Raw genomic sequence first — 12,781 nt, 5'->3', positions numbered from 1 at the left:
CCAATGTGAATTATTGTCCTATTTTGCATTCACTGCTGTGGGTGGAAGAGAGAACCTACCCTAAGGGTTAACCACAAAAAATAATGCAGGAAAACCCTGCAATGAAGACACAGAATGCAGCCCTGCAAAAATACTGCTGAGCAAGGAAGCTGATGTTCCACCTCTTATTAGGATTCTGCACCTGAGATGCAAAGTAAAATATCAGAGGCTGGAGCAGGAAACTGCTTGCTGCATTTAATTAGTATTTTTGATTAAACCCCCCACTTGTATGCTGTTTCCTACATACTGATTCTGTTTCCTCAATGAGTATATCCTGTCTGAACAAGGGGAGAGTATTTTTGGCTACAAAGCTTTGTGTTCTCATGAACCTAAAGGTAAGGGGCACCTGGTGAAGATCTCAGGTTTGAATCTTCTGACAACAAGTGCTCTGATGTTTCCAAAAAGCAGAGTGACTTTTGCAACAACCTCCATGGAAAGTTTTCATAAGAATATATATGAAAGAAGCAATCCTACCTTTTTGACACTGATGGCAACAGCTTCTTTTTGACTGTAATCATCTACAGTAAGGTCACTTCCAAACTTGTACTCGGGATGAGCTTCTTCTTCCTGGTCAGCTGCACAGAAAACAAAAAGGATCAGTGCAAAAACCACAGCAACTGCTGGTTTTTTTGCAAGGCATGAAACAAATGACAGTTGAATTCACAGGTTTGGGTTTGGTATTTTTTAGAAACAGGAATAAAATCGAGGGTATTAGATTTCTAAGAGTTAGTTACTGTTAACTGTTTCCAAGCGTCGTAAATTACAGCTAAGGCCTGAGATGGTTAGTAAGAGAAATCTTATTTGCTGTATTTTTGAAGTAATCAGTAACTTGCTTAGCAAAAGTGTAAAAAAAATAGCAAATAGCCTTGGGGAAATAACAAGAACTGATGAGAGAGTTCTTTAAACAAAGATCTAAGAAGATGCCAGTGTCCTGGCTTCTGGTGCGCACTGTCAGACTCCTTGTGTGCTCCCACTATAGGGAATTGTTCTCTTTTGCTTTTAAGGTGATTCTCCATTAGAACCTACAGTACTTGAAGCTAAAAAGTAAAGGAAAAAAATATAAAATATATGAGAAGACCAAGTGGTAGGCTAAAGCTAGGACATTCACTATGACAGAGGTCACAGGCAAGTTCTGTGGTTCAGACACTTGCAGACAGCACATGATTTACATCTTCTGAAGCTGGACATTTAAAACAAACAGGGTGGATCACACCCTAAATAGGTGTATTTTTCTCTGCTGGCCATATCACTGGCTCAGAGCGAGACATTTACACTGAAGATATCTGAGGTTTGGCAAGAAAAACCCTACTCCTCATTTTATCCTTAAAAACTACAATGCAATAATCCCCGCTGATGTTGACACAAGTGTTAAACACAGTGACAGTATGTGTTTTCATAGCAAAGATCACAACTTCTTAGTCTTTCTCTCACAGACAATGAAAATCTGACTTGGTTGGTGCTCTAATATAACTTCTGAACAGTAAATGGAAATTGAAATTGTCTGGGATGAAGTGGCAAGGCTGGCGTCTGTACAAATGGTCCTGCATGGAGCCCAGACATGCTGCTGCTGCCACAGACCACAGGCACGTGGGTAAGGTGCACCCAACCCACTGATCTACCACAGGCCATGTCTGAGAGCCCTTCTCCAGGAAATTCTCACCGCTTTCTATTTCCTCTTCGTTATCATCCTCCAGGATATTTACAGGAGCTGCAGTTTCCCCAGCCTCCATCATCTTTTTCAGAGCATCAAGCTGTTCTGTTAATATGAAAAATAAAATCAAATTAGTCGTGACATGAACTGTTTGTAGCACAAAGAAATACAAGAGAACCATCACAAATGATTCTCCGAGCCTCAGATGTACTTCTATTTAATGAGTTCTCTGACTTTTCAGTTAGTAATAAAATTTTACAGAGCAAGGAGCATCATTAAACACAGACTGATGTTAGGTATGAAAAGTGGTCAGTAAGGGCTGTATCCAAAGCTCACTGAAGTTAAGGAGAATATTTCACAGAAGCACAGTATTAATGAGGTTGCAAAAGGCCTCTGAGATCATCGAGTCCTTTGACTCAACACCACCTCATCAACCAGAGCAGTGCTCTGAGTGTCACGTCCAGTCTTTCCTTAAACACCTCCAGGGATGGTAACTCCACCACCTCTCTGGAGAGCCCACTCCAATGCCTAATCACCCTTTCTGTGAAGAAATTCCTCCTAAATTTCCACAGACTTCAAAGGTCTTTGGAGCAAGCACATTACTTGCTCACAGAATAAACAGACAGCTGTCTCTTCGGTGCTTGATCCATGCAAATGGAGGCAAAGTGCTTGGGTTTTCGATTGTGTTTCCATGGGCATTTCAGTTTGACAGGAGGAGCACAGCCACGTACGACTGAAGCCAGTGCAAGGTCTGGGTGCTTATCTTTGAATGGAGAAGGACCAGGGTCTATCATTACAGCCATACTGGAAACTAATACAGCAACATTATTGTTACTGAAAAGAAGATAAATATCAGAACTGGCAACAACAGCAAGAAGAGCAATTTGAAATTCCATTTCATTTCATGCTTATCCTGGAAAAACACAGCAATGCAACCAGACCAGTGTAGGCAGAATTTACAAGAGATTCTATCTGCCTTATATTTTAGCTCAACCAGCAGTTTGATAAAGTCCCAGGATTACATTTCTGGGTCTGTCTGTGCCTGTGCAGCATGCTGATATCAAGGCCTAGACTCTGGCACTCACATGAAACACCAGGGCAAACAAGATGTTATTTACATGTAATTCATATTCTTCCAACACTAAAGTACAAACAATTTGGAAACTTTAGTAACGAAGTCTGTTTGTAGTGATCTGGAGTTTCACTTATTTATTATTTGACAAACTTTACTTACTCTTTTCTACTTCAGGTTTCAGCCTTTTATTCTTTATGAGAATCTTTCTTTTGAGGTCATTAGGAGATGGTAAGGCTTTACCTTGTTCAAGCTGTAAAACAATTCAAAGAAAATGCTTGATGAGAACAGCTATTTGGCCCCTCTGTATCCCTGCTTAGGATTTGGACTGTAGGACAGTGATACTATGGGGCAGTGAACAAGCAGTGCCACCTCAGGCACAGCCCCAGGAGGTTGTGTGCCTGCAGTTACACAATTTCCTCTGCTTCTCTCCTATCCCCGGGGAAAGCTGTGCTCAGGCAAAGCTGCTGGATGAAGCCAGTACTCGGGTCTCCAGCCTGTGCCAGCCCCAGCTGCACTGCTCTAAACATTTTCCCCTTTCTCCTGCCTAGCAGGGGGTGTGGATGTGACCTGCAGCTCCTCATCTCAGGAATTCCTGCTTTCCCTCCCTCCCTATGGCTCACACAGTCCAAGCCACAGCTTAGCCTGTTACCAGTTGATCTCTAAATAAGTCACCTTTTATGGTCCCGTCAAGCTGCAGCAACCCAAGTGAGGCAGCCCATGCACGCCTGGAGAGTGGAAATGGACTGGCACTGGGGAATGGAAAACTACCCAGTCCTCAGCTACGTAATGGGGACTGGGTTTGCCAGCAGGGTCACAAATTCAGTATTTGTGAAAGGCAAAGGGCAAGTTTCACATACACAAGGAAGTTCTACTAAAAGCTTGTTCCAGCGTGGGGAAGGAGAAGAAGATTGAGAGCAGAGAAAAAGTACTAAATCCTCTCATTTAAGCCCCATCGCATCATTGAGGCTACAAAACAGACACTTGGGTATGGTAATTAGCACCCTCTCCACCTCAGGCTTGATAAGAATATTATTCAGGCAGTTGCTGGTATAATCACAGAATATTCTGAGTTGGAAGGGACCCGCAAGGATCATTTGAGTCCAACTCTCAAGTGAATGGCCCTTACACAGATTGAACCCACAACTTGGCATTCTTAGCACCACAACAGACTGGGGTTTTTCAGTGAAGCCTAAATGAAGGAGCTGAAGGTACTTCCATAAATAGTGACAATTCTTAAAAGAATTATTCAGATATTCTTATCTCTAAATCCAAATCTGAGCTGCAGAGAAGCAGCATTCCCGGTGAACAAACAAAAAAACAAAGCACCACAACTTGAAACCAAATAAAAACAGCAGAGGTGACAAATAACCACCCAGCAAAAAAACCCCAAAAAACAAACCCATATCAAGCCAACCCCAGGAGAATGGGTGCAAACCTCCTTGTGGGAGGGTAAGAATTCTCCACACCCACCAGGCTGGCTCAGGCAGGGAGTTTAAGCACGTTGGATGAAGAGAACACATTTGCTCCTGACAGAACTGGGGCTGTAACTCCACTAGATGTCAGTGCCGCAGAGCTCATTTATGCCAGGCTTCCAGGATGCCAGGCTGCATCTCCTAACAAGACCATACTTGGATGCCCATTTGGACAAATATTTGCTTTTTTCTTAAAACCAAATCTGCTTCAGCCAAGCACCATGTCTCTCCTAAGTCTGTCCCCCTCAGTCACTAGCCCAGGTTATCCAGATCCAAGCACTTGCAAAGGACACGTTCCAAGCTCCTCCTGCCATCTCTGCAGTGTTTGCTTTGGGAGCAGCTGGGGGCTGAATTCACCCACGAGGAGGAAAGGACACAAAATGCAGAAAGCTCAGCAGTGCTACAGAGCACAGGCAGCTGAGGCTAAATACTGCACCCTGAGGTAGAAGCACAGCAGCCTTTGGCCAGCTCTATTTTAGGCTTCCCAGAGAGCTGCTGGAAGCACCTTTTTGTGAGGGATGTGGCAGCGTGCTACAAACATCACAGGGCAACACTGCAGATTTCGTTCTTTGGGATGCACTTTTCAGGGCAACCACCTGACTTTCATCAAACCTTGTGTGCTGCTGCCCCTGCAACATGCAAGGAAAGCCAGGAAAAGCAAAGCTCTAGGGATGCTAATGCGAGGAGCCCCCTTTGCCAGGGTCACATGGAGCTGAAAGGAAAGGCAGAATCCTCCTTGCTGTGGTCCCCCACAGCACTACAGAGCATCTGCAAGCTTTAGGTTATTGCTGGCACACAGTGAGCTCATTGTAGGGAGCAAGGAAGGTCTGGAGGAGGAGTTGCAGGCGCTGTGTAAGGAGCTGTTGAAATCTCAAATACTGTGTTTGTAAAGGAATGTCTGTTGTTATTTCCTGCCATGCAGGAGAGTGAAGTGCCTGCAGATTACAGCGCACTCAAGAGTCCAAACGAGACTGCAGGAAACTCCTGGTGCTTAATTTGATTCTTAATGCAGTAGTGGGGCCACCTAGACTGCAGGACCTGACCTGGAGCATGAAACATGCAACGTGCAGCTGAAAGAAGAGGTTTCTTCAGCTGAGACAATGCAATTTATGACTAATTGTTTTTCAACAGTGACTGGCAATTTCAGTGGGGAATGACCTGCAAAGACAATGTATGTGGTGTATTTTATGTAGGTGCCAACATTACATCACACATCAAGGTGGGGGGATTTCCCCAGGCTGCCTGCCAGAGCCCTGTACAGAAGAGATTAAACAAATCAGATAAAGAAAAGTTTGTACCAAAGAGCACAGCCACCCAAAACCACTAGTGAATTCGGAAAGCACAGGACTGGCAGCGAACAGCACTAAAGGTGATCTCAGTTTATCATCTCTTTTAAATAAAGCTAATATAAAAAAAAAAAAGGAGACTGGCAGAATAAAACATACTGGATGTGTTTCTAGAGGCTGCTTCAACAGGAGATCTCCAAAAAGATCTTCACAGTATTTTGACATCTTGTACTGTTGGTATTTGCTGGAAAAGATGATGTCAGTTAATTTTTAAATATAAAAAAAGAAATCACTATCACTGAGCACAAAAGAATAATACTAAGTAATGTAGACATCCCAAATTATATACTGCCCACTTGTTTCAACTGAGAAGTATTACTTTACTGTAATTATACTGTCAATAAAAGACTGTTATCTGACACAGATGAATTTAACAAGACCAAAAAAGTAGAATAACTGAATCTCACACAGCTAATGGAACATCCAAATACATTTCACAGCTTTATCACAGACAAAAATATTGCCATTATTAAGCTAGATAAAGATTGATTAGTATATTAATAGTACATTAAGTGACATTCAGTATGCCTGCATACCCCCCCAGCTTTCAAGTATCATAACACAGTATTTTGAACTATATCATTTTCTCACACGATGCACAGTTTAAAAATTAAAAATGGGCACTACATACCTGCAGTGATTTTCAAATGAAAGAATGACAGGGTACTCTGATGTAACAAATGCTGTTTCCTTAATGGCTTGAATTACATCCTGTAAAAATCCAACAATAGGATTCAAGTTAGAGCGGATCAAATAAAAAGCGTAACAAAAGGGATTTTTTTGTTATACACCTCACCCTGAGAAACACAGGGCTGTGTCTTAAATGTGCAAGTGAAGAGAGAAGCAGAATAAACCGTGTGCTCCTCATGCCCCACAAGAACTTAGACTCCCCAACAGGAGCCTCCCTGCACCTGCAGCAGGATGGCACCTTCACCCACAACCATCAATAGATCTGCTGCTATCACCTATTGCCAGGGAGAATTCCTACTCCCAGAGAAACTCCTGCATCTTCAGGCTTTTTCCACAGCTAGGGAACTTCTCAGACAACAAAGAAGATATTAATTCTGTGGTGCAGAGAGCCCCAGGCAGCAAGCCTGCTTCCTGCAGTTTCTGTGGAAAGGCAGATGGAGCACAGGGGCGTATGATGCAAGTCAGAAATTAACCCCAAGGTCTGGGCCAGAAATCCTGCCCATGTCAGTCCATCACATGGGAGCAGCATTCCAGTGCTGAGGAGGGGAGGGTGCCCTGCTTGGATTCTTGTCCAGGCCTTCTCCTGGGGTCTGCTGCCAGGTGTAGAGGCCAGGCACTTACCTTGAAGAGAATGTCTGTGCACATCGCTTTTCCATGGGTTATTATTGGTTCTTGGTCTTCACCTTTGCCATCCCAACAGTCCAGCTCGACACACCTAGAGATCAAAAAAAATTAACTTAGTGTTTCCTTACAGGTGAGCTACCTGGGACATGTTTTAGCAGTGATGGGCAAAGCAGTAAGTTGCAAATCAGTTTTGGGCATTACAGAACTCTTTCTAAGCCGTACATGTGTTATTTCAGGGTTCTTCTATACCTTTGGATAAACTACCTTAAACATGGCATGTGTGGGTCAACATATTTGCATCGTCTTTAGCACTATGCCACTCTTCTTATTCTCATTCTAGTAAATCAAGAAATTAAGCAGGAAATCATAAATTTCCTGATTCTCATTAATATAAAACTTCATAATTATAAAGCAGAAAGCCCTCCGAAATTCTCCAGCTGTCATTTTGAGATCAAACTTCTCTTAACTTTCTCTCATTTGTATCAATTTCTACATTCCACTGCCTGGAATTACTTTTGTGAGAAAAATAAGATTCGTAAACAAATAAATGTGTTTTCATTTACCACACTAACGTATTTATACGTTCAATTGTACAATATATCACCAGCAAGGTATATTAAGTAGGTTTAAAGTATCAGATTCACAAATATTTGTTATCTCCTGCTTCCAACCTGCATCCAGCCAAAAGCACTTGTCTGTACATCTCCACTGAAGACTTGCCACCAAACTGCCTGCCTGTTAAATATGTATTGTGAGAGGAACTGATGAAATAATGAGCCAGAGGATGGTCCATTTCTTGATATAATTCCAAACGGTCTAAGAAAACTGGGGCATTTTCATCTGACATCAGGTATCTGCAAAACCCATCACTGGATATGACACCTAGAAGGAAGAAGAAGGCATGGTAAATTACTACAAGAAATTAGAGTCAACAGAAATCAAACCATCCCACAGAGCAGGAATCCTAGCACAAAACCTGTTATTTACACAGGTTCCTGCAAACAAACAGCTCTCCCCTTCCTCAGCTCCAGGCTGACCAGCAACTGGTGCAAAATGTGCCATTATGTTCCCAGATAACCAGATCACAAATCAGGTGCCCACCAGTTCAACACCTGATGCCCAGCACTCACCATCAGCAGAACTAAGGCAGCAAAAGGATGTGAAGAAGGCAAATAAGTAGTGACATCTCCTCAGAACATTCCCAATAGTTTTGATCTTTGGGACTTTTTAAGTCAGGAATTGTGAGCTTGCATGGACCAGGCTTCTATGGCCCTTTCCTCCCCTCTTTCATATTTAGTCCTGTGCTACATCACTGTCAACCAGCTCGCGCAGAGACTGTTCCCCACTGACAAAAACATGGGGATGTGTGTCTAAAAATGTTTGCATGGGTTCATTTACAAAACATTAGGAAAATCTAAAATACCTAACAGTTTACTGTTTGAAATGCAGGTTCATACCTTTGTAAGTGAAAACAGAAATCTACAATGAACATGGGACATACAGGAATTCAGAACAGAGATTTTGTAACACCTCTCATCTCTCTGCTGGTCTGTGCTTCAACAAAGTATAAAAAATACAAATCAAGGGGTTTAATGAAACCAAATTAAGAATAATCAGTATGGCAATATCGGTTTTTAAGAGGTCAAAAGTCTGAAAAATGAAAATGATCTGTGGTAGTGAAGAAAGGATTACTCACAAAGAGCTCCTGCAGGGAATGGTTACCTGGCACTAATTTTGACATTGCTTTCTCTGAAGCAATTTATGAACACTCAGCTATGGTTAAGGCAAGGTTGCAGCAGCCCTATTTTTATTTTCTTTAAGTCTATTTTTCTCTTATACAGAGAAATGAAATCCAGTTTCCATTTTACTCCTAACTTTCTGAAAAAATCCTCTACTGGAGCTTAAATTTTCTGTGCTTGGTGTCAGCCAGAGGTGAACTGTTCCAGAATGTTTTACTCAAGTCCTCTCAGCTGATTCTGAGTATGAAAGAAAGGGGACAAAAGGGGACAAAATGGAAATTTCAATTGAAGGATGGTTTTATTTTGTTATCACCAAGTACTTTAAAGCAGCAGCGCAGCTGTATCTCAGATGATACATACTTCTAGTGCATCATCTTGTGGAAAAATGTCACAGCTGAATGGATGTTCTAGACAGACCACAGCTGAAACCTCAGCAACTGAGCAGAGCTCTCTATGTGTTCAACAGCTCAGTGTTTGTTTTTGACTTGCACTTACCAGGTGGAAGAATTGGGGTTTGTAGTGTTCCTGAGCACACTCTGGTTACTGAACTGCCCAGCATGAACTTGTTCAGCTTTACTCACTCCTGTCACTGAAATGTGACTGAGGAAGAGTCAGCTGCTTATTGCTACTGCCTTTTGTATGTCAGCCTTGTTTCCTAAACCACGCCATTTAGCAAAAAAACACACAAAAAAAGGGTTGTCCTCAAGTATTTTGCTCAACAGCAAAGTTTTATCTAAGAAGGGGAAAGAAGCTGATGAGATCCCTGGAGGAACACTGAGGTGGACTTCTGCTGTTTTGTTGCTGTTCTCCACAACCCCATCCCTGCAAGAGGTTTTCCACATTTATTGAAAACCTGATAGAAATAAAAATCAAAGAAACTAAATAATTAGCCAAGGTTGAATTTTTTGTTTTTTCAATTTTAGATTTATTTCCACCTTCAGAAAATATGTTTCTACACCTTATTAGTGTGCCTTCCTCATGTTGAAAAATATTTAAAATGCACTAGCACCAAGAATCAAAGATGAGTGTCTTTAAAATTATAAATAAAATGGGATAGAGCTGACAAAAATTCAAGTAATTAATAATTAGAGTTCATGTGGAGAGGGAGGGAAAGCCTCAGGCTTTACTGGGGCAGCTTTAGATGCTGCCTCCTTCTGTTGCCTGCTTTGCACATCACTCATGCGCAGAGGCTGCAGCTCTGCTGGATGTGTAAATACTTCTACCTTGATCCATGAGCCTAAATGTCTGTGGAAGAGGATTCCTGTTAGGATGGGCTTTGCAAAGCTGCAGTCTCCTCTCTGCTTGCTACAACAGCAAATCTCAGCAAAAAGGGCAGGCAACATAGATGGGGAAAGCAACATTTTTCATTTCTGCAGTTGATCCCAACACAGCTACTGCAGCAAAATGGGTAAGAACTGGGAACAAAATTCAGCCACTGTCACCTCCTACACACACAGCAGCTCAGGACATGAGCAGTCCAAGAATGGCTTGCAGGTACTTCCTGCAGCCTTGCTCGGAGAGAACATTTTTCAACCCATCCACATAAAATACCCTGCTCTGCGCCAGGCTGCTGCCCTCAAGCACTAGAGAGATTATACTATAAGAAGGTGGATGCATATGGCAATTTTTTAAAGTTTTTGCACAATATCTGTACTTTGCAGAGCTCTGCAGTCTCTCTGAAACCTTGACCACAGCCACTTGCACGTTGCCTTGTTGCTGCAAGGAGCCTCCGGTGTTGTTCTGTATTTACTCAATCCCAGCCTCTCCCTCTTCTACCAGGATTTGTAGCCACACTCTAACCTGGATCAGGGAAATAATCCTTCTAAAAAATTATCTGATTTTGAAGGGGAGGTATTTTTTTCAGCAGAGTAGTTTCCTGGTCCAGTACCCTGGGAGCCACGCAAGTGCTTGACCCACAAGGACTGTAAACTCCCTTTTAAAAGTCTGGATGCCCCAGAACAAACTCCCCAAATGCCTAAACCCAGTGAATACTGAATTCCCTCCCCCATTTACCTTTCCTCTTCAAGTCTTCATCTGGCTCGTATGTCTCAATTATCTGCATTGCTCTTTTTGTGTCATAAAAGGGAAACAAAATTTCATTGAGCCGAGGATCTCGTTGATGCTAAGGTTAGAAAACAACGGAATTCAGCAAAACAATATAGTGCATGGCTATCATCCAAGAGCATTTCATTACTGCAGATGAGAAAGAAAGAAGTGGACATCTAAAAAAAAAAAAAAAAAAGCAGCCCTAAAACTTACAGACTACTCAACAGCAACTTCAGCATTAGGTAGAAAATGAACTTTATCTTTCATAGGAAACCTAGGCAGTTTGATCACAAAAATATTTTTAGAAAAGAAAAATCCAATGCAATAATATAACTGATAATACTCTTGCTTATTCATGAAAATAATGACTGCACGTGGCATCTGTGCAAATGGGATGTTGAAAATAAATAGCTCAATGTCTCTTTGTAAATTCTCTCTCTAATCCTTTTTTTTTGGTAAACTGACAGACTTGACTGGTGGCACTGTAACCACCTCTGCAAAAATGCAAGTCTTACAGAATATCTACAGACAAAGCAAAAAAGTAAAATAAAGCTATACTATAAATACAGAATTTGAAATCTGGGTTTAGAAATAGGCAAGCACTGGATGATTATTTGTGAATTGTGGAAACATCGTGTTTTTAACTATTCAAAAACCAGCATAGGTTCTTAGAAGAAATATGCACAAAAATTTCACAGCATCATCTCTTCAACTCACAATAATTTACAATAGTAGGATTTCATAATGTATGCAATGTTTAGGTACAATTCAGCAGTGATTTCTAACAGACTAATAAAATTCAGAATTTTTATGTTTTCACTTTATAGTGTGCTATGTAATTTTGGTTTTTCTCCGTGCTGGATTAGAGCTGCACACTGTGTGCCTGATTCTCCATTAAAAGAAAATTTAAACCAGAATTGACGGAGTAGTGGCATGTAAGCAGATGCAACAAAACAAAGAAATAAATATGACTATGAAAACACTCTTTTACCCCAGAAGGTGCAGTTTCCAAGCTTTAGTTTCCGCAGAATTCAGAGATGTAACAGGCCACCCCCATACTGGCCATCAATAATTTGGAGTGGACAGGATGGTGCAGACATGGGTTACACAGCACTATCAGCATTTGCTGTAATTCCTTATGTGGAAACTTTTTTGACCTTTTTTGTTTTGTTTTCCATGAGAACAGTAATATCCAATCCAATCTCTTTTCTTACAACCAATCCATTGGTGCATGTACTTAATTAACTCCAAGAAATTACAACCAATGCCAATTCAGTCATGCAATTAAGGCGGGATCTTTCAAGTAATGCTTCTGGCAGTCTGCAGCATCTAAACACAGCAGGTTTGTTCTGGCCAGATCGGCTGCTGGGATGCCCCAGTAAAACTCAGATGAAACATGACACGAGAGCAGATGGATGCAGGACATGACTTGCTCAGCAGCACACACCAACACCACTACAACACTGGCATGCAACAGTTCCACGGTGACAAATGACAAGGCTTTATACCATTAGTGACAATACACCACTTCAAAAAATCGTAAGAAATAGCAGGGAAGGTTCTTCACTCAAGAAGAGGGCTCTTCCCTACTTGTTTTCTTCTACAGTTAGTCATGAGCAAACAGAAGAAAATAAATGGGGATAAAGCAAAAAGTCTCCTCATGAGAAAAAGTCCCAGAGTTATTAGAAGGAGCTAAGACCAAAATATTCTTCTAGCAGCAACGATCATTGCTGATTATCAATTTTCCACATGAACAAAAGTGTGTCATGTTCACTTTTTAAAAAAAAGAAAGTTGGCAACTGATAAAGATCTACTTTAAAAAAGTGAGAATGTTCTGTAGTGTCTCTTGGGGAAACGTTCTGCACCATGGAGCTTGGTGGTACAGGGAACTTGTGACACAAAACCAGACCAAAATTTGAAGTGTGAAGTTGCATCCAGAAAGACTAACTTCAGGGCTAATTGCATATGTCCCATGAAGTTGTATTTGGTTATTCTAGTTACCCTGCCAGACAGGACACCCTTACAGCAGGCATTCCCAACCATGTGAGGGTGAACTGACTAAAAACATCAGGAGAAATGATGCCCAGAGGGTTCTGCAA

The 12,781-nt window shown here is 41.6% G+C and overlaps 1 protein-coding gene across 1 annotated transcript in view; it reads right to left on the bottom strand.

The window, feature by feature from the left end:
- The window catches only part of PLCB4 (phospholipase C beta 4), a 186,659-nt gene that overhangs the window by 49,510 nt on the left and 124,368 nt on the right, over positions 1 to 12,781 (bottom strand). The window contains exons 12-19 of the mRNA XM_082276996.1: positions 10,650 to 10,758; positions 7,569 to 7,779; positions 6,895 to 6,988; positions 6,215 to 6,294; positions 5,683 to 5,767; positions 2,925 to 3,015; positions 1,700 to 1,795; positions 514 to 614 (exon numbers count right to left, since the gene is read on the bottom strand). Coding sequence (XP_082133122.1) covers positions 514 to 614; positions 1,700 to 1,795; positions 2,925 to 3,015; positions 5,683 to 5,767; positions 6,215 to 6,294; positions 6,895 to 6,988; positions 7,569 to 7,779; positions 10,650 to 10,758 — 867 coding nt within the window. The remainder of the gene's footprint in view (positions 1 to 513; positions 615 to 1,699; positions 1,796 to 2,924; positions 3,016 to 5,682; positions 5,768 to 6,214; positions 6,295 to 6,894; positions 6,989 to 7,568; positions 7,780 to 10,649; positions 10,759 to 12,781) is intronic.

The sequence above is a fragment of the Coloeus monedula genome (assembly GCF_965178545.1).
Source record: "Coloeus monedula genome assembly, chromosome: 2".
Classification (NCBI taxonomy): domain Eukaryota; kingdom Metazoa; phylum Chordata; class Aves; order Passeriformes; family Corvidae; genus Coloeus; species Coloeus monedula.
Note: the sequence above shows the minus strand (reverse complement) of the source record. Positions and strands in the feature narration are given on the sequence as shown.